The sequence below is a fragment of the Piliocolobus tephrosceles genome, chromosome 5 (assembly GCF_002776525.5).
Source record: "Piliocolobus tephrosceles isolate RC106 chromosome 5, ASM277652v3, whole genome shotgun sequence".
Lineage (NCBI taxonomy): Eukaryota > Metazoa > Chordata > Mammalia > Primates > Cercopithecidae > Piliocolobus > Piliocolobus tephrosceles.
The window spans coordinates 43852887-43874390 of record NC_045438.1 but is presented as its reverse complement, the minus strand read 5'-3'; the positions used below and the strand labels follow the sequence as shown (position 1 = coordinate 43874390).

Sequence of the window (21504 nt, the reverse complement as noted above, 5' to 3'; positions counted from 1 at the left end):
AAAAAAAAAAAAAAAAAAAGAACTAATATAAGGACAATAAGAATTAAAAGAAAACTTGGGTCCCCTAAGCTACCTGGCTGACCTTGTGGCCATGATTTGACCACAGATCCTGACATAGAATTCCTCCAAGATCACAAGCCACCATTATGCCCTCAGAACATTTACTACAGCACCTGACCTCGTGGATTAACTTCAGTGCTTACTATTAATACCAAGTAAATTTTTGTTTTAAAGATTTGGAGACTGACTATCCATAGTTAAACCAGCCAAAATTAGATTTGAGATGTATTTCTGTTGTCAACATTCACACAGATTCACTTCTCTGGGGAAGCTGATAAAATTTAACGTATTATTATAATTATTATCCCCACTATCATTGCATTCTTTCGTTATGGTATGTGGAAGAGAGTTAAGGCAGTTTTCACAAAAATAAGAATTTAACAATCATTTATATAAAACATACAATTTCAGTCTTGTTTTTCACAGATTATTAGGTCTAAAAGTTGAATATAAAAATAAACACATTCTAGTTCTTAATTACAAATGGTAAAAACCAAGAACAAACTCTTTAAATGCAGATAGAACATGAGGTACTAGATTAGGGATATTAAACATCAATCATATATCTTGTGCTAAAATAGAAAATGTTGCAAAAATAATAGGTTTGCACCAACGAAATACCATTAGATAGAATATAATTATACTACAGTTAAGTCACACATAGTAACACGATCTAGTTTACAAATTTAGTACATATCAGATGACAAAAACCCATGATTCATTCAATGAGCTTTTGAAAGTAGACAAGACATAAACAAAAATAATAATTTTCTTTCTTTTAAGGATTGTTCTGTTCTAGGTTTCAGATCTGCAAACTGCAATGCCTGTGTAAACCACAGCCCGCCTCCCCATTCTGTCTTTCCAGTGTCACCCAAGGGCAGATGGCAGATGAAGCAAGACATCCTGATAGTTATGGCCCAAGGAATTGTCATCCTTGAGTTCCCGCTTCTGAGATTCCCCAGAACCGTCATGAGTCCTATCTTGTCCTGAAATGTCGTTGCTCAATTTTTCCTTCAAAAATAGGTAGTATTCTTAACATCAATTTCCTTTTAAATTGTCCAGAGTCAATCGAACATACTCATATATCTAATTGTAATAGATATATGGGTGATCATGGACATGCCATATATCTAATTGTAATAGATATATGAGTGATCATGGACTGTCATTTATCTTTCTAGATGTCAGATTCCTTGTTTATAAAATAGGACTCATAATAATGCCCATCCTAGGGTTCATAGGAGATTATTTGTCTCCTCGCATCATCTAGCACCTTGAGGTCACTTGCATTCTCCATTTTCAAAGTCAACACTACGGCACCTGCGGATCTCTCTCTGACCTCCGCCTCCATTGCCATGTCTCCTTCTCTGCCTCTGGCTCTCCTTCCTACCCTTTATGAGGACCCTCAGGATTACATTGGGGCCACCTGGATTATCCAGGATAATTTCCCTATTTCAAGGTCCTTAATTAAAAACCTGTGGCAAGGTCCCTTTTGCCATGTAAAGTAACATATTCACAGGCTTCAAGGATTAGGATGGGGACATCTTTGGGGGAGCCATCATTCTGTATACCACAAATGTCCTCACCATGTTCTTCTGATAGGACTTCTTATCTATTTCCTTTTTAGCCTGTAAGATTCATGGAGACAATATCTGTATCTACAGACCTATTGCAGTATTGGGTGCATGGTGGTCGTGAGTTGATAAATGTTTAACAGGTTCTCCAAGAGAAAAAGGCCTTGATTTGTGGCATTTGCAACTTCTGTGATTTAAATACTTTGATCATGGCCAATTTCAAGTTCATGACTTCACTGACTCTGGAACTGGGAAAATATACATATTTGCATACCACCTGATAGAGATAATGAATCAGGGGTATTCAATCTTTTGGCTTCCATGGACCACATTGGAAGAGGAAGAATTGTCTTGGGCCACATATTATATACACTAATACTAATGACAGCCGATGAACTAAAAACAAAAAACAAAAAGCAAATCGCGAAACAATCTTATAATGTTTTCAGAAAGTTTACGAATTTGTGTTGGGCTGCATTCAAAGCCATCCTGGGCCACATGTGGCCTGTGGGTTGCGGGATGGACAAGTTTATAATAAATAATCCCAAGGGCATAGATATTAGTGAAATGAATTAAAATCATTAGGGTGTGCTGAGTTTTGAGAGTTACTTTTGTTTTTGTTTTAATCTAATTTATGTAATTGTAACTACATATACATGTACATAAATTATTTTTAAAAAGGCTCTGTTTAACAAACAGCTTACAAACATCCTGAAAATGTAACAATCAGCTCTCATGATTGGCTCCAGCATACCATTACATGGTAGGTATATATTAATAACAACTATCGGTTGGATGGGTGAATGTGTTGATATATCTAATGACAGTATATTAAAATGTATCTGACTGTTAATCTTCTGACTTTTTTTCTTTTCTTTTTTAAAAAAGTTAATCTTTTCTGAAACAGCGCTAAATTTGAAAATAATATTTGAGCATTACCTTTATTGTGTTCACAGGGCGTGACAAAACATTTTAAAGAAGTAAGATTTTGTTCTGAATTATTATCTTTTATTTCCTTTAATGCTTTGGCTATGGTCAGCCTTGAGGAAATTTGTTGATGTAGGAGAGATTCAAGACACTTAACTACTTTACATGAAATGTACACTAGTAGGTTAAATATGAAACAAACATTATGAATACACTATTATTTTGATTTGGGAATTGTTCCACACTCAAGTATATGAATGATAATGTAAAAATCTCTACCACATTACGGCCAAGTATGAAGATGCAACCTTTGAAATTTGAAATTGAAAAACCTCCTGATAACTTTTATTTATATGCATAATAATAAATAAAACAATGTTTAGAAAATACGGAAAGAAAACATTCTATATTTGAGCACTTAAAATATTTTAACCTCACATTCTCGACAGTTTTTTTTTTTTAGTGAAAACACCCAACTACTATGTTTGACAACTTTTCTGTCTATTTTAAACCTTCCCATCAGATCCAAACCACAATAAAGCTTTGTAAGTCACATAAGCTTGACAGTATTAAGTCTTTTAGATATTATTCAGAATTAAAAGTGTGAATTCCAGGGCACACACAAAAAATGAAAAGTTCAAAGTAAGATGACACATAATAGTGGGATAATCAGTGATAAAATATTTGCTGAGAAAGTTCCACAACCAAGTGGACTATACACATATGGGGAAATCAGAAATGAAATAATTGGCTAGAAAGCTTTTTAGTATATAATACCTTTTTAGTATTCTAAAGTCAGTGAGGCTTTCCTTAGTTGCTAATAAAATAAAACATTGGCAAAGGAGTTAACAGTTTTCAATGAAGGGTAGGAGTATATATCTAAGCACGTGTGGGTCAGAGTTGCTAAATGCAGATATTATGGAAAAAAATGTTAGCTAGTGGAAGGAAGAGGATTTCACAGAAAGGGCAAACATTCTGTCAAATTACCTTTGCTAAATTCATAAGAAATATAAGACAAATGGAATGAATATATATACCTGCTATTCTAAATAAAACAATCTGATTTTCCTGGGGTATATGAGTTGACAGATGTAAGAGTTTTTTCATTAACTTATATGAAACAAAGTAAATAAACACATTGAGCTTACACTATCATGGCTTGAAAGCATAAAATCTATGCAGAAATTGTTGGAACCACACTTAATAATTTTGATTGGGGTCAAGGTTCAGAGCCACGTCAGTGAAGATTGTTTCTGACAGCCATAGTACAAGAACCAGCCTTCCCAGGCAGCACTGATTTCGTGATTTACTTACACACTTCCTGTGGTGGAGCTGCTGTCAGTGAGAAAAGACCCATTGGTCCTTTCCATCTGTGCCAGTCTAAAAAATAAAAATAAGGAGATTAGACAACGTGGCCATATAGGACACGGTCAATTGGATGTACATCCTTAATCATTTTTAAATTGTCAAAATTCTGACAAAACATAGAAAGATCCAAATCTCCTAACACGATTGTAAAACTAAAACATTTCAGGTTGAGCTACCTTTCAATAACCACGGCCTTAATGCCTGTAGGCCTTTATCTTATGCTATGATGTAAAGTCTCCTAACTGACCTAATCTTCTAATTGAGCTCCCAGACCTAGGCTCTCCTTAACCCTCTAGTTGGTCTACATCGAAGTGAGGGTGACATTCTCAAACAAATAAAATGATGTTCCTCTCATAATAAACACTCTCCATGACTTCCTTTTAACTAAGGACATGATCCAACTCCTTAGTGGCTGGGTTTTTCATGATCAGACCTCAACTTTGTCTCTCCACTTTCTCACATATTTCCCTTTCCGCCACCTGCAGTTCAGTAAACAAACCATGCTCTTTCCCAGCTCAATGCTTTTGAGTATATTATTCCATCAGCCCAAGACTTTCCCCTAGAAATTCTAGTTGGTCTAGACCCAGTTCAAATGTTACCAATTTTATGATGCTTGAATTAACCTTTCTAGGCATAGCTAGTTACTAGAACCACAGACACCTAGTATATACCACTTTTCTGAAAGTTTGTGCACACCCTCAAGACCAGCCTACATATGATATTATTTAGAGACTCTAAAATAAACCCCATCCTAAAGCATTACCATAAATTTAATTATATATTATAATTCATATGTGCACTATCTCCTGAGAATACCTGCAATCCCACTTTCATTCACTGAAACTAGGTTACAGTATCTCAATCCTGTTTGTACAGTGTTTGGATTCTCATTAGCTGGAGAATCACATCCTATTTAGGTTTACTTTTCATAGAATACATAGCAGGTGTTTGGTAAAGTACAAATTGTATCATGAAAATACGAGAGCCCAAATTCCAAATATACTGGAATCATAACTCCTGCAAAACTGCATTCCTTAAATCAAGGTATATTAATGATATTAGATTAATTAGAAATAGATACATTCTGGGTGGCAGTGCAGTGGAGGGCTCTGATCAAAGTTTCTTACCGTGTGGCATATTGTTCTATTCTTGAATGGGTGTCATCATGAAACAGTTGAGGAGATTGTGAGGGGCTTTAAAGGAAAAAAAACAAAGCAACAATTTCATGCCCAAGTATTGATAGATGTTACGATTAGAAATGTTAGGTTACTTAAGTAATGAATTTGCCATGCAAACAAACCGCTAGGATTGTTACCCAGAACACAGAAGTATTATTTTAGACCAAGAGTTGAGTAAGACCCCCATGCTAATACCACTGATCAGAACACCTCTCCTGCACATGGGCTCTGAATACTCACTCATAGTGCTCTGGCCACATACTGATGAGTGTGATAGGACTGCAAAGAGGGGAGAGGGAGACAAAAGTCACAGAACAAACACTTTAGAGCAATTTAAGACAACAGCACTGGGGGTGTGGGGAGATTCTCAATTATCTTCTGCTCATATATGTGGTTGCCCTGAGAGCCACCATGGGGAAATCAAAAGTAACAGAAGTAACAGTGTATTCTAGAGGAGTCACTGTGTATTCAAGAGTCTGCAGGGGCCTTTTCACAGATATTACAGGATATTTGTTACAGGATAGCAAACACATCTTTAAACAGTCGTACTGGGGAGAAAACCAGAATGCTCGAAAATAACTCAAAATTATAGAATAATTGTAAAGATAACATTCTATATTATACCAAGGGGGGATGCAATCATATTTTTGTTTTTCCTAGAGAAGAAACTTGGTTAGAAAGATGAAGCTAAAAATGACACACTACATTATATGTTGACGGCAGAGGTACAATAAAATTAGATTTTTCTGTTCTTCATCTAATTTTAAATGTAAACATTCAAACCCAGATGTACCCAAAGTACCTCAATCTCACAGATCCCTTGAACAAACATGCAACCTAGATACTACCCCTAGACCCCACCAAAAATGTCACATCATAAATAACACTGAAGGCAACTTCCTGAGATCATGAGACATTTTCTTCAAAAAAATGTTTTTTAGAAGTTTAAACTATGAATTGATAAAGAAAATTTGTTCTGCTTGACTCAGGGGCTTGTGTCTGGAGCCAGATCATTCGGTGTCACTCTTAATGCTGGGGATGTCGCATACTGCCTAGGAATTCCCAAGTCTCCATGAAATGCTTTTGAAAACAACTGATCCTAATTAAAAGCTAGTTCCAACCCTAGCGTTCTGAGGAGGAAGGAGAGTAAATGAATGCAGAAAATGTAAAGTACAATGGAAATTATCTATTTAATTAAATAAAGTCTGCAAAAGCTAATAGTGATTGAAACAAAATCATTCCAAAACTTCTTGATTCTCCTATTTCTATTATACACACCTACTTAGGAAAAGAAAGTAGGTATGTATAATGCCTACTTTTCTCTTCATCTCCTATAGTGAAGTGCAGGTTGATGTCTGCACAGGAAAGACTTTTGAACGTTATCTTATTGGGATGAAAAACTAAGACTCTTGAGATCTATTTTCAGAACCAGGCATTTATCCACACTATTTGTCAGAATATCTATACTTTCAGTAAACTTAATTTATATATGTGCAAAATAGATACAATAACAATAAAACAACACAGTATTAGTCAATACTGCTTCCATGTCACTGCTCTTCATTAACACTGAAATATGTTAAATGTCAGGTGAATGATAGGCTGTATACTTCTAAAAACAGTAACTGCTAAAGAGATTATTTCTAAAATTCAAATGTAGCAAAACACATGCCATGAACTTCAAATAGAAGAAAAGTATATATATTTTTTAATCTTAATCAACCTTGGAAAAGCTCTGTCAAATTGTTTGACTGGTTCTTGTAAACTTAATCCAGTTAGCACAAAAGTGATCCATGACCTAAGATGAGAATAGCCAGGGTAGAGAGCTGAACTGAAGGGTTTCTCAAGTTTTGTTATATATTTGAAAATTTTCTAAAAAAAGAAATAAAGATAAAAAAAAAAAAAAAACCCCTTGGGCTTCACTGACTTCAGAGAATTTTGATTTGTAGTATAAAAGATTAAACGATAAGCTTTTTCATTTGATTTTGAAAGGGGAAAAGAAGAAACTGCATAGAGAGAACCTATCATTAAAAGGGCTTGGAAATAAGACCAATGTGTGTGTTAGCCCAGGCTTCAGAATGCAGCCTATCTCTGCTCTCCAGCATGGGGGCTGAACAAGTGATTTTGTCAATCACACACTGATATTCCAGAAATCAGACTCTACTACAGATATTTAGATATTATACGAAATGTAACCCAGGCCAGGCTCGGTGGCTTGTGCCTGTAATCCTAGCACTTTGGGAAGCTGAGGCAAGAGGATCACTTAGTATCACGTAAAATGCAACCCAGTCCAGGCTCGGGGGCTTATACCTATAATCTCAGCACTTTGGGAGGCTGAGGTGGGAGGATCGCTTGAGCCCAGGTGTCTGAGGCCAGCCTTGGTAACATAATGAGACCCCATCTCCACAAAAAATAAACACATTAGCTGTGCATGGCGTCATGATGCCTATAGTCCCAGCTTCTCGGGAGGATGAAAATTTTATCCAGAAGTTTAATCGACAAACTGATACAAGAAAACTTGTTCTGCTTGACTCACAGCCTTGTGTCTGGACACAGATCATTCAGTGTCAATCTTCATGCTGGGGGGACATCCCCACAACTTCACACACTGCCTAGGAATTCCCAATCTTAATGCTGGGGGGACACCCCCACAACTTCACACACTGCCTAGGAATTCCCAAGGAGGAACGCTTGAGTCTGGGAGGTCGAGGCTGCAATGAGATAGTGAGCTGTCGAGGCTGCAATGAGACAGTGAGCTGTGATTGTGCCACTGGGAAACAAAACTGGACCCCGTTTCAAACAAAACAAAACAAACAAACAAAAATATATATATACACACACACACAATTACATTAATATATATACACACATATACATTTGTATATATATAAACATATGTGTATGTACGTGTGTGTATATATATATATATTAATGGTTTTATATATAAAACTCAGACTTTGAAGAACTTAGTGACCCTTTTAGTGCCTTAAATTGTCAGCAGACTCTTCCTTGTTCTTTGTCTTCTGTCTTCTTCAATCCATTTGCCCCAGAGCAGGGTAAGTGGGGTCCCTGCTGCTTTTACTTAAAGAACCCCCGTGACTCCCCATTGCTCTTAGAATAAACTCCAAACACCTTGGCATGGCTTAGAAGGCTCTTCATTATATAGTTCCATTTTCTCTCTCCACTGCCATTTCTTGCCACTGTTGCTAGTTTTCCACCCCCGTTTCTGAAATTATCTTGCCTCCAAGCTTTTGAAAATGCTTCCTTAGACCAGAAACTCTCCCTCTCCAACTCCCACACCAAACACACAACCCTTAGCCCTATTAATCTTTCAGGTCTCAACTTAGCTGTCATACTTCCTCCCAGTTAGGTGTTAACTACAACCATAGTGAAACTTACATTGTATTTGGTTCTTGCTACAGCAAAGGCTTAAAAAAAAAATCTTTAAACTCATTTACTCCCCTTTAACCATTACCAGGGAGAGGTGTCTATTTTACTTTTTTTAATCTTTAGGGAAATCACTCTATCTCTTTAGCCAATAATAATTCTCACAACTCTTGAATTACTTTTGTTACTATTTTAGCTTGTTCCTCAGGTTTATTTTCAATGGAGTATTCTGTAATCAAACTCTACTCATTTATTGATTTATTTTCTGAAAAATTTTGCATAGTTATAAAATTAACTGAATAAACCTTAGCATGGATTTGTTTACGCCCTTTTAGTAATAACTCATTTTCCCCATAAATCCCCTCCTCCATGCATGCATGTGTAATTACTGGGCAGAGGATAAAACGTTACATTTTGCAAGGATGAAAAAGAAAGAAGCGAAAGAAAATTCTAATTAGCTTCATAAATAACTTTAACACATTTGCCACTTTGCTGGTTTTTCTCCAATGTTCTCCTCCCACAAATAGGAGAATAAACAAAATCAAACTTTTTTTATTACCCACTCACATAAATTGTGACACCAGAAGATTAAGCGGCCCTGTACTAGAAAGGGCTCAGCTGAAAAGTGAACTATATCAAATCCCGAGAGCTTGGTCTAGGATTAAAAAAAGAAAACCTGCCCACTACATCCAGTAGTTCTTAAATCTTTCCAATAAGGATCTTGGGGCATCTGATGCAAGCTCACACTCCTTCCTTTTTCCTCTTGTTTCCTCTCACTAAAAATGCTCATAAATTCATTTTCAGTTGAATGAATTGAGGTGAGTCATTTTCAGAATTATACCCCAAAATCACAGTACAAAATTATTTGGCATGCTTTTCTGTTAATTTTTACCTAATAGAGTCACTCAGAATAGGATGACTGATGCCAGTGATTATTTTGACATTGAAAGGCAAATTAAAAATGTTTTAAAGGAGTATAAAATACGCATCTATCTGCATGATTCCTGTGAAGGGTGTAGGTATTTGGGATGCAAAATGCCAACGGTTTAGCAAAAGATTAAAAGGCACATCACTTAGTTCAAACCTATCAAATTATCCCGTAAATTAAGGCACCAAGTAATAATTTTGTGCCTCAGAATTATCCATTCCAAAGATTAATTGGATGGGAGACAAAAAAGGTGCAATTTTGTCTTCATCCTAAGGCGTCAGCACAGTTAAAACATATATTAGATACTAAGACAAATAAGAATCTATTATCACACAGGCTTTTGAAGGAAAGGATAAAAGCATACCCACAAATCAAAAAGAGGACCAAAAGTCTACTCTTCCTGAATGTATTTGAATAGCTCTCTTTAAATTGAAATTGCTTTATTAAAATCTTTTCCAGGGGCCAGGCGTGGTGGCTCACACCTGTAATCCCAGCACTTTGGGAGGCCAAGACCAGCGGATCACGAGGTCAGGGGATCGAGACCATCCTGGCTAACACGGTGAAACTCCGTCTCTACTAAAAATACAAAAAATTAGCCGGGCGTGGTGGCGGGCGCCTGTAGTCCCAGCTACTCAGGAGGCTGAGGCAGGAGAATGGTGTGAACCCGGGAGGTGGAGCTTGCAGTGAGCCGAGATTGCGCCACTGCACTCCAGCCTGGGTGACAAAGTGAGACTCTGTCGCAAAAAAAAAAAATCTTTTCTAAATTATACTATGCAAAGGAATGTTTAGAAAGGCATAGATCTTAATTGTACACAGTTTGATATCAAGTGGAAAGAATATATCTTAAGTGTACACAGTTTGTTACCAAGCAGAGTAATCATAAAGTTGAAATTTTTTCTTACATTCTGTATGTGTATGTGTTATACATGGACCTATCTAAATATGCATTTGCATTGTATTTCTTTCTGTATACACACACATGACATTACCTATAGAGGAAAAAAGGTATCTCCTATGCTTTGGCTGCGGTCTTTCTTCCATTTCTTAGCCATTCCACAAATAAAAGAGATAAACCAGCACATAAGTTTACCAAAGTTTGAGGTCTACAGGGATTTTTAAAAAATCGATTTTGGTCTGCAGACCAAATAGTGTATTCTTCTATTTTGACATGTTTGAGACACTGACTATCACAATGCACTATAAACTATTACCATTCCCTGATTTTCTCTCACGTACAAAATAAAATGAACTATGAATTTGAAGGTTAAAGTTTCATTTCACAAAAATTACACTTTACATTTTGTATACTTCTTACTACAATTTTCTCTATTTTTTGTAAAGTAGAAAACTTCACACTTTTGAGTTTCTCTTTTCTAGTCATCTGAGACCCTGTCTTTCTCTGACTGGAACTTCATTATGCTATACAACTAGGCACTCTGTTGATGATTAGTAATAAAAGTTCATTTTCCCCAAGATTCAACCACAAGAAAATGGCCTCAGCAGGAATATTTATGCTGACATATGAAAAAGCAATTCAAAGATTTAAAATCTATTTTGATCTTAACACATACTTGTTTAGTGCCTTAAATTGACTTCTTTGCATTTTTTTCTGGGTTATTGAAAATGTTTTTTTCTTTTCATTTCAGGCCATAAATTCTTATTCCCTTTGCTTTATAATCCCATAGTAATTTCACCATCTTGAAGCTTTCATCTATGCTAACCAACTCAAATTACACACTTTGAAGACATTTTTTCTATTTTATGTAATATATGAAGCTATCTCAGTTTGCTGTCTTCATTTTCAATAAAAAATAGATTAGAAACATACTGTGATTTTTAGAATTTTAGCATAAATATCTGAATCAACAGATTATTATTAATAAATTTATATTAAAGACATGCAAAAAGAGTATAAAACATACTATGAAAAATAGTAAAATACCTACTATAAGGGGAAAAAAAGGAAAATAAATAAATAAATAAAAGAATGAGAGACTATATAATGCCACAATTTAGGTATTTTTAAAAAGAGATGACCAACAAAAAAGATGACACCAGTGTGTATTAAGTTTGACATAGTAATATATATTTTTAAAGCTTAAGGACATGTGCAAGGTTAAAATTGATTTTTTTTTCTATTTTATGTAATATATGAAGCTATCTCAGTTTGCTGTCTTCATTTTCAATAAACACAATGTGATATTTTAGAATTTTAGCATAAATATCTGAATCAACAGATTAAGTATTATTAACAAATTGATATTAAAGAGATGCAAAAGGAGTATAAAACATACTATGAGAAATAGTAAAACACACCCCATAAGGGGAAAAAAAGGAAAATAAAAGAATGAAAGAGTATATAATGCCACAATTTAGATATTTTTAAAAAGAAAAAGAGATGATCAACAAAAGAGATGCCCAGTGTGTATTAAAGTTGACATATTAATACATATTTTTAAAGGTTAAGGACATGTGCAAGGTTAAAATTGGAATTTTGGCTGTGACATTGTCAAAAATGAATAGTAAAAATTCATGTTGTGAAGACTGATTCCAAGTTTAATCTACCTCCTCTAAAATGCAATTGGTATTAAACAATTTCTCTTGTGTTATTAACATGAAAAAGACAACATCATATACAAATGTTAACACTAGATTTAATACTAAAATCAAACTCACGTCTCTAAGTTGTCACCTTCAAGAACTGTCTGGACAGGCAGGTAACCAAGTCGAGGGTGTTTGGCAAAGTACTTCTTTGACCTGAACTTGTTCTTAAGCACCTTTGTGAAGTCTCGTACATCTTCCCCAGACGTTGTCTATGAGGTTGAAAACAATTACACTTCTCTCAGTAAATGGAAGGCAATAGCTATCTATAAAAAAATCTGAGCAGATGTAAATTGATGCAATTAAATGTCAACAGTTTTGGTAGTTTTATGCATTTTTGAAATAAAGCACAGTCTCATGAAAACACTTGGCAATAAGAACTCATCACTAAATATATACAGTGATAAGTTTATATTTTTTCATTCTCTGTTGAAAATAAACCATAACTAGCTCATTTCCCCAATATTTTAAAACTTGGGGCAAAAAGTAAAATTAGTTTTAGAAATTTTTCCAAACTAATTTTTCCAAACTACTGGCTGGTGCTTATCACTAAAAAATTTTTAATTTGCTATTAATTTAGTGATGACAGAGTACTGTGGCTATTATATGGTTTTAACTAAGCTGAGTTAATGGAAATTAGCCATATAGCTGATGCTGGCTACACGCAAGCCAGCATATATTCTAGCGGGGAAAAAGAAAAGAGAACAAACAAGCGAGAAAGAGCAGGGCCATATTGGTGCTCTGTTTGGGAAGGAATACTGTCGATTTCTTTATCCTTTCCTAACTAGGTAGACGTATAATTATTTTACCTGAACTATATTTTTAATAGTGGTATAAAATGTTACTGTTCCCTTAGGTATTTCTAAATGATTAGTTTGATAATCATTTAGGGTGATATGGACTAACACTACCCCAACTCCACCTACCCCATCATCCTATCCCATGAACTATTGCTCTCCAAGCCCCAGTTTTCTACTGTACATCACAATTCTAGTTACTCTTTGCAATACAGATATCAACTGTGATCCTTCTGAATATGTGTTTAAAATATTTACGTTATCTGCATAGACCTTAATGAAGCCCATGATCCTCTGGTTCCAACTTGACTGCTCAACATACCACTCATTACACCTCAATCCCTCCTCTTAGAGACAGAAAGAGAGAGGGAGGAGGAGAAGGAGGAGGAGGAGGAGGAGGAGGAGGAGGAGGAGGAGGAGGAGGATAAGGAGAGAGAAACTTTCTTGTAATCACAGAAACTGAGTGACAAGTATATTTGCTTACCTGCTGCCTGCTGCCTGCTCCCTGTCCCCACCCTTCAGCTTTTCCTTCACAACATGCATGCCCAGGACTCACAGAAACTTGTTTTGTGGACAGAAACTTTTTTTATTTTTTTGAGAAAGAGTCTCGCTTTGTCACCCAAGCTGGAATGCAATGGCGTGATCTCAGCTCACTACAACCTCTGCCTCCCAAGTTCAGGCGATTCTCATGCCTCACCTTCCTGAGTAGCTGGGACTACAGGTGTGTACCACCACACCCAGTTAATTTTTGTATTTTTAGTAGACGGGGTTTCACCATGTTGGCCAGGCTGGTCTGGAACTCCTGATCTAAAGTGATTCACCTGCCTCAGATTCCCAAAGTCCTGGGATTACAGGTGTGAGCTACTACACCCAGCCAAAAATTAAAAAAACAAAACAAAGCAAAACAAACAAACAATTTTTGAAAACAACTAAGTTCTGAGTCAACCCCTATATCGTTTTGCCACTTTCTATCTGTTCCCATTCTATCAAAACATGTCTGCTTCTAGTAAATAATTAAGGGAACTTTTGATTCTCTAGGCTTGCAAAGCAGAGATGAGGCATGATTAAGTTGCAGCTACTTATCATTTAAAATTTATCAGTTTTTACATTGACAAAACAAAAACCTGCAACAAGGTGCCAGCCCCATGCTATCACCAGGCCTTGCCATCAGATTCACAATGACCAATCTTTTCCCGAATAACTGAATATTAACTACATAATGATCTGCAGTTACATGGATATAGGCCTTCCCAAATGCAAAGCAGAAGTGCAGAAGAAAAAGCTATTCATGAAAAGAAAAATAATTCAAGGAAACCCTGTGGAGGAAAAAGGGTTGTTATAAGATTTGACCGTTTGAGGGTATTCAGCTCTTACCAGGCAGAAAAGGAAAAAACAAACAAACAAACAAACAAACAAACAAAAAAACAGATTGTAGTTGGGAGCAAACAAGGAGACTTTTAGAGAAGGAGTATCTGGGTTTCAGAATAAAGCCAAAAGGATATATCATCTACTATAAATGATTTTCACATCTTTTGCAATGGTTATCACAACTGCAGATAATTTAGTTTAGAGATATGCTTACCCTAAATGTTTTGGTAAGGAAGGAAAAAAAAAGAAGTTTCCATAATAGAAATGTATAAAGAAGACCTGTGTGTAAGGATAAGCACGTATGACCCAATTTATTTCTTTGTCTGCTCTTAGTACACTGTTAATAGAGAGAAATACTTAATGAGCAACGGACTCTAGCTTTTACTTGGGAGTAAACTCCATACCTAGCAATGCAAAAGTTTTGATCTCTTAGGCCAGTGGTTTTCAAGCCATATTCAGTTCTTCAACTCACAGCCCTGAGTGCAGTGAGTGGGTGGGAGAAAAGGCCAGGTGGGCAAGGCATCAGGCCCCTTACCCAGTGTACCTCAGAAAGGGTATGGTACAGTTTACACTTCAGTGGTTTTCAGTGTATTTGTAAAGTTAAAAAAACCATCATCTCTATCCAATTACAGATCATTTTCATCACCCCAAAGAGAAACTCTGTACCCATGACCCTTCTCCTCCCACAACCCGTGGCAAGCATTAATCTACTTTCTGTACGAATCTGTTTATTCTGGACATTTCATATAAACAAATTAATATAATACATGGTCTTTTATGACTTGCTTCTTTTACTTAGCATCAGTTCTTCTAGTTTATGTATATCTGAGTTCCAACATGAAATCTGGCTTGTGAAAAAAATGACAAATTATTCAGAAGTGCAAGTTCAATTCCACAGCATACATTCTTTAGCTAAATATTTTCAAGACATGAAAGACCAAAGCAAAACCAACCAATAAACAAAAACAACCCCTCTCTATCCCATGCACAAAATAACCAACAACTACTTGCTGTCCCAAAAAGTTATAGCAGTTACTGAAATTAGAGTTGGTAATAATACTCATACTTACATATTTTTTAAAATAGTACACATTCACTCAGCAATGGCTTATTTCCTTGGGGAAAAGCTAGCATGAAGAGTTGTAATCTAAGAGCATTAACTCACTAGTGCCACATACTTTATGCAATATTAAAAGAAAAAGTGAAAAGCAATTCATCCCAAGGAATTAGAGATTATATTCAGGTTATCAGAATGTAATTCTTCAGCTGGGGTAGAGCCAATAAAATGAATTTAATCCATTTTTACACCGAAAATGTTAAAACATTTATATATACTTGGTCCGATTTTTATTATATAATGGTGGTACCTAATATTTTTTCTATTTTAAAATGCTAAAGTAATGGTTTGTTTAGAAAAAGAGAAAAAGAAAGAAATAAAGAAAGAGAACCACCCACTTACCATAATAAATATAACCAAACTCAACTCTATCTTTACACTAGGTACAATACATTTTTCTAATTTTTAAGCAAATAACTTTTGATATTACGATAGAAAGATAAAATTGAAAGGAACACTCTTTACTACACAAATTACCCAACATTTTAAATGCATTTCTTGGAAGATTCGGTTTCTGTTTATTCCTGTAAGAAAAGGAGAACAGATTTTGCAGATCCCATTAGATCAAACACAAGGGTAACATGTTAGCATAGGACCTTGTACCTTATAAATTGTTTTCCTTCAATCTCATTTAACCATCATGGCCTCTCAGGAGATTATCATCAGGGTTTTGAAGCCTAAGTAAACTCACACTAAGCCTTTGATGGACTCCAACCAAGTTCAGTAAGGAAAAAAATGTTTTTGAAAGCGTGAGTCTTTAGAAAAATGGAACTGTTTTAAGTTTTGAAAGAGAAAGAATCCATCGCCATTGACTAAACTATCTAATATTGCATCCTAAATTTTTCCTTCATTTTAAATAAAGTACTGCTTAGATGACATGTGGTTGGTTTTTTAAAAAATTGTATTAAAATGTCACTTTATAAATAGACTGGATGCAGTGGCTCACGCCTGTAATCCTACCACTTTGCGAGGGTAGATTGCTTGGACTCAGGAGCTCGAGACCAGCCTGAGCAACGTGGCAAAACCCCGTCTCCCTAAAAAAAAAAAAAAAATTAAAGAAAAAATGCTAGGCATGATAGCATGTGCCTGCAATCCCAACTACTTAAAAAAGATTTAAATGGCATATGTAACACATATTTGGTGTCAGTACAACTAGAAAGAAAAATAAAATATACATGAAGGAATAAAAATAAAAAATTGCCAGCTATTTGACCATCCAGAGATAGCCATTCGTAAAGTTTTGGTGGCTAGACTGATTTATTTTTATAATTCTTTTTATCTTAAAGTGAAACAAAATATCTACACAAAAATGTATGGCTTAATGAAATATCATCAGTATACCACCTCAGTCGGAAAACAGAACACTGCTGCACATTCGAGAACCCCTTTCAGAGACAATTCTCTTCCTCTCTCCATTATTACCATCAACTTCATTTTCTGAAGTAGTTCATAACTTGAATTATGTTTTAAAAATAGTTTTATCACTCCAATGTCTATCCTTAACTGGTTTTGCTCATTTTAAAAAAATCTGATATATTTTAAATCACTTTTAATTTACAGATCCCTCCTCCACACCTGCCATTTCCCTACAGTTTGTCTGTTGGAAAACTCAATTTGACCTGCAGAGTTTTCCAGAGTCTGGATTTTACAGAATGTCTACTTTTGGTACAGTTCAGCACTTTCGTCTGTCCTCTTGATAACCTCCTGCAAATCTGCAACTTGATCCAGATAACGCATCAGACTTTTGTCAAGACAATTAGTGGTATTTGGCAGTGTTATAGGAGGTACATAATAGCTGTCATCTCTCTTATGTGATCTTAGCAGCTGTTCATGCTAAGTGTTCATATCTATTCATTGGGAATTGCAAAATGGTGTCATCCTATCATTCATTTTCATGTATTACTTGGAATACTTTGTGATTATTAATACTGAGTGTCAACTTGATTGGATTGAGGGATGCAAAGTACTGTTCCTGGGTGTGTCTGTGAGGGTGTTGCCAAAGGAGATTAACATTTGAGTCAGTGGACTGGGAGAGGAAGATACACCCTCAAACTGGGTGGGTACCATCTAATCAGTGGGCACCATCTAATCAGATGCCAGTATGGCTAGAATAAAGCAGGCAGGAGAAGATGGAAGAGCAGACTTGCTGAGTCTTCTGGCCTTCATCTTTTTCCATGCTGGATGTTTCCTGCTCTTGAACATAAACTCCAGGTTCTTCAACTTTTGGACTCTTAGATCAGTAGTTTGCCAGGGGCTCTTGGGCCTTCGGCCACAGACTGAAGGCTGCACTGTCAGCTTCCCAACTTTTGAGGTTTGGGGCCTTGAACTGTCTTCCTTGCTCTTCAGCTTGCAGACAGCCTACTGTGGGACTTCACCTTGTGATCGTGTGAGTCAGTACTCCTTACTAAATTCCCATTCATATATACATCTATCCTATTAGTTCTGACCCTCTAGAGAACCCTGCCTAATACATACTTTTATAAAGAAACATCACCACGTCTAACATTTAGGTACTCTGTGGTACAGCTCATTTAGAAAAGTCAGGATAAATGTTTGACTCTGTTGACTAATTTTCAATATCTCGAAATGGTTTCTTATCATTTTCCAAAGATGATCAATGCTTTTGTTCATTTTAAATATCATGAGAAACTCAAAGACTGTAATGTACTTGATGGACTTCAATCTATTGCAATTCTCACTATTGAACGTCAAGTTCAGTTGGCAACTTTTAATGTGACTCTAACAGTCTTCAACAGCTTCCTTATTAGCTACTATTACAAGATGTTCCAAGCACACCTTTTAGGCCTTTTCAGTGTTAATAGGCTTTTTCATTGCACAGAGCTGGGAAATATGCATTTGAAGGTGAAATTTCTCTTGAAGTTACATTGATGATTCCAATTCAAATTTCTGATTTAACTTAACTTGTTTTCTAATACATCTCTATCTCATTTTTTCAAAACCAAAAATCTGGTTCTCAAGGACACAAGAGATGAAAGACCTAGACAATCCCATAATTATTCATTTGCTTTTTTTCGTATTACGTACACAATAGTCTTAGAACACTAATACCAATACTACCACCCATATGATTAGTGAAAACATTAAAGTATAGATTCACTTTTCTATTTTCCCCCCATTCATAAAGTAGTTACACTGGCATGCTTTATTTGTCATGATAAAATTTTGTTCCTTATATCTTTTTCTTAAAATTGCTTTATATGAGATTTGGTCTTGATACTTTTGTTGCTAAATTTTTTTTTTTTTTTGGTTGTATAATTAATTTTCCTAAACTTTTATAAAGAAGTGAGATTGAGGAAAGTTTTTCTAACTTCACAGAGATTCCTCTTTTTTTGCTTTTGTGTAGTATTTACAATTACAGTATGTGTCTCAATCTATTCAGTCTGCTATAACAGAATACTATAGACTGAGTGGCTTAAATTAAACAGCAGGAATTTATCTCTCACAGTTCTGGAGGCTGGAAAGTCCGAGATCAAAGGATTGGCAGATTTGTTGTCCAATGAATCTGCTTCCTGGGTCATATACAGCCGTCTTCTCACTGTGTCCTCCCATGGTGGAAGGGAAGAGGGAGCTCCCTGGGGTCACTTTTATGAATGCACTAATTTCATTCATGACAGCTCCATTCTCATGACCTAATGGCTTCCAAGGCCCCATCTCCTAACACTATCGCGCTAGGGATTAGATTTCAACCCATGAATTTTTGGGAGATACATACATTCCATTCATAGCAGTACTTGAGTTTGGGATTTCCTGGTCCTGTTCCCCCATACCCTCTACCAGCACACACGCACATTTTGGACTAGGCCTTCTCCTTTCATTTCTGTTGCCTTGAGATGCTCCATGTTGATTCTGTTCCCAGAAGTTTTGCTCAGCGTGAGACCTTCTTTCTAGCAGGAAGCCCTGATAGGTGCAGTCTGAGAGCTCACAGCAGGCAAGAGCATTCTAGAAATGTCACACATTTTTACCCTAGTCTCTGTGCATGGCAAAACCCTTCCAGGTTTAGCGCTGCTCTCAAGCCAGCTTTCCATTAAATATCTGTTGCCTATTTTGGGGGCTATCCAGTTCTTAGGCACCCTTACTTCCTTCTCTTTCCTCTCATACAGGCAGTGATGTCTTGTACGTTTTGTGGCTGGTGGTGGCTTGTCGCCACCTGGGTTTATTTTGGATCTCTCTTGTCATCTGGTTTGGTTGCAAACATTGTACATTTTAGTTTTGCTGTCTAGCTGTTCTCTTTGCAAATATCTCTTTATAAATGTAACTACTTTAGAAATGGAAGGAAAATGGCAAAGGCAAAAGATATGAAAAAACTCTGAAGCCATGCTACCACTATCTTCCCCAGATGCCTCTGGACTGATTTTCAACAAGCACATAAAAATTCACATATACAAATTAGGGTTGTCCTTCAAACTGTCATTTTGGAAAGCTAATGATGGTGACTCACTGTGAAAAACATTTTAGAACTGAACCTACACAGACAAGTGGGCATGTGAATTCTGAAAATGTACTTTACTCCACTGTACTGCTATTAAGTAGCCGTAAGACAATAAAAATTTACCGGTACAATAAGAATTAATCAATTTTTTACTTGTTCCCCACCAACTAATATAAATGAATAAAATATGGAAAGTATCACTGAATTATGAAATTTACCCTATGATACATCTATTTGTAGCAAAACGCTAAAGAAAAACCCTAAAGAAAATCACTTGCAAGGCAAAATCAAATAATTTTTTACTTTTGAGATTGTATTTTACCAACCAAAATACAGTTAGGAAATTTTACATTTTCTTGACATTTTATCCTTCATAGAGAACAAATATAGATACTTCATATGGGACATAATTTAGAGTTACTGTATCTTTTGCTTGAGTTTGTGTATCTCTATATGAATGTATGTGTATCCTTCTATATGTCCCTGTTCATGTTGCAAAGTGTATAATCTTACTTTATGCTGAAGTCTATGCACTACTGAACTTCAAAAGCATTAATATATGGCTGAAAGTTCCCTTTTCACTAATATGTATCACAAGGAGCAGCAAGGATAAGGTATAGAAGAATCTAGAATGTAGAAAAGCTAAATCCCCCAGTATTCATAATCAAGTGATCCTTGAATAAACGGCTTTACTAGGTCAGCTTAAAGGACTCTTACTATTATCCCTGAAGACCCACAAAGCAGCACACAAAAGGAAACGATTTACAATGCTACCAAATAAGTGAAATCCTGTAACACATAACATCTAATTACCAAACAATTTACACAAAACAAGATAAAGAACCACAAAAAAAGAAACAAAACAAAACAAAAAAATATTTGTTTTAATTCTCCCAACAATTTTTTTGGGGGGCCACTTCTTAACTTGAGATATCAGTATTAACTAATTCCTTAATGCTCCAAACAGTGGATTTAAACTGTTAATTATAAATATGAATAAGTTACATACAGAGGAAACCAAGGACTTACAAAGAGGTAAATCAAGGTTATATATTAAAAAAAAAAAAACACAGTCATTTGGCACAGAAGCAGAATAATTAAACATTATCATTTGGATCATGCACAAGTGCTAAAATCATTGTTGAACAGCACCCTCATTAGCAAGAGTTACTTCTTAAATATAGAAATCAGTAGTCCCAACTGGTGTACACATACTGCTAAGCGGTACATTTCATTATCACAAGACTTATTTTAAAGACATTCTTAACAGTTTTTTTTTTTTAAACTATAAAACAACCTCTCAGTTTTTATTTAAGTTTCAATGATTTCAACAAGTTGAAATTCAGACACATTTGAATTCAATGGATAGGATGCAATCAGTAAGAAAAGCTCAGAGACTTTCAAGTCCTAATGAAAAAACATGAAGCTAAAAAAATTAGCATTAGCAGAATCACCAAGGAGTCAAGAATCAGTAGGATGATAAATCATCCAAAGTAAAATGGATTTTGCCCAAACCTCACCTTAAAAGCTAATGACAAATCTAAATGCACTGGACCTACTGGGAAAACAACGTAAGGTGAGCAGAAGCTGTAACACCACTTCAGGATGCTGAGGTCAGAGAAACAGCCGTGATGCTGCGTTTTCAGTATATTGGCAAACACCCCGTGTCACATCTGAAGAGACAAGACTGCCAAAAACCAAACTTCCCTAACTCAAGGTAGAGCTTTCCAAAGAATGAATCAGCATTTT

At 35.7% G+C, this 21504-nt stretch overlaps 1 protein-coding gene across 9 annotated transcripts in view; it reads right to left on the bottom strand.

The window, feature by feature from the left end:
• UTRN (utrophin) overlaps positions 1-21504 on the bottom strand; it is a 580797-nt gene that overhangs the window by 20735 nt on the left and 538558 nt on the right. For 8 of the 9 annotated variants that reach the window (XM_023183788.2, XM_023183779.3, XM_023183783.3 and 5 more), the window contains 4 exons: positions 12099-12235; positions 5348-5386; positions 5057-5122; positions 3876-3941 (listed from right to left, as the gene is read on the bottom strand). In XM_023183788.2, coding sequence (XP_023039556.2) covers positions 3876-3941; positions 5057-5122; positions 5348-5386; positions 12099-12235 — 308 coding nt within the window. The remainder of the gene's footprint in view (positions 1-3875; positions 3942-5056; positions 5123-5347; positions 5387-12098; positions 12236-21504) is intronic. The other variant, XM_023183782.3, reaches the window with a different exon arrangement.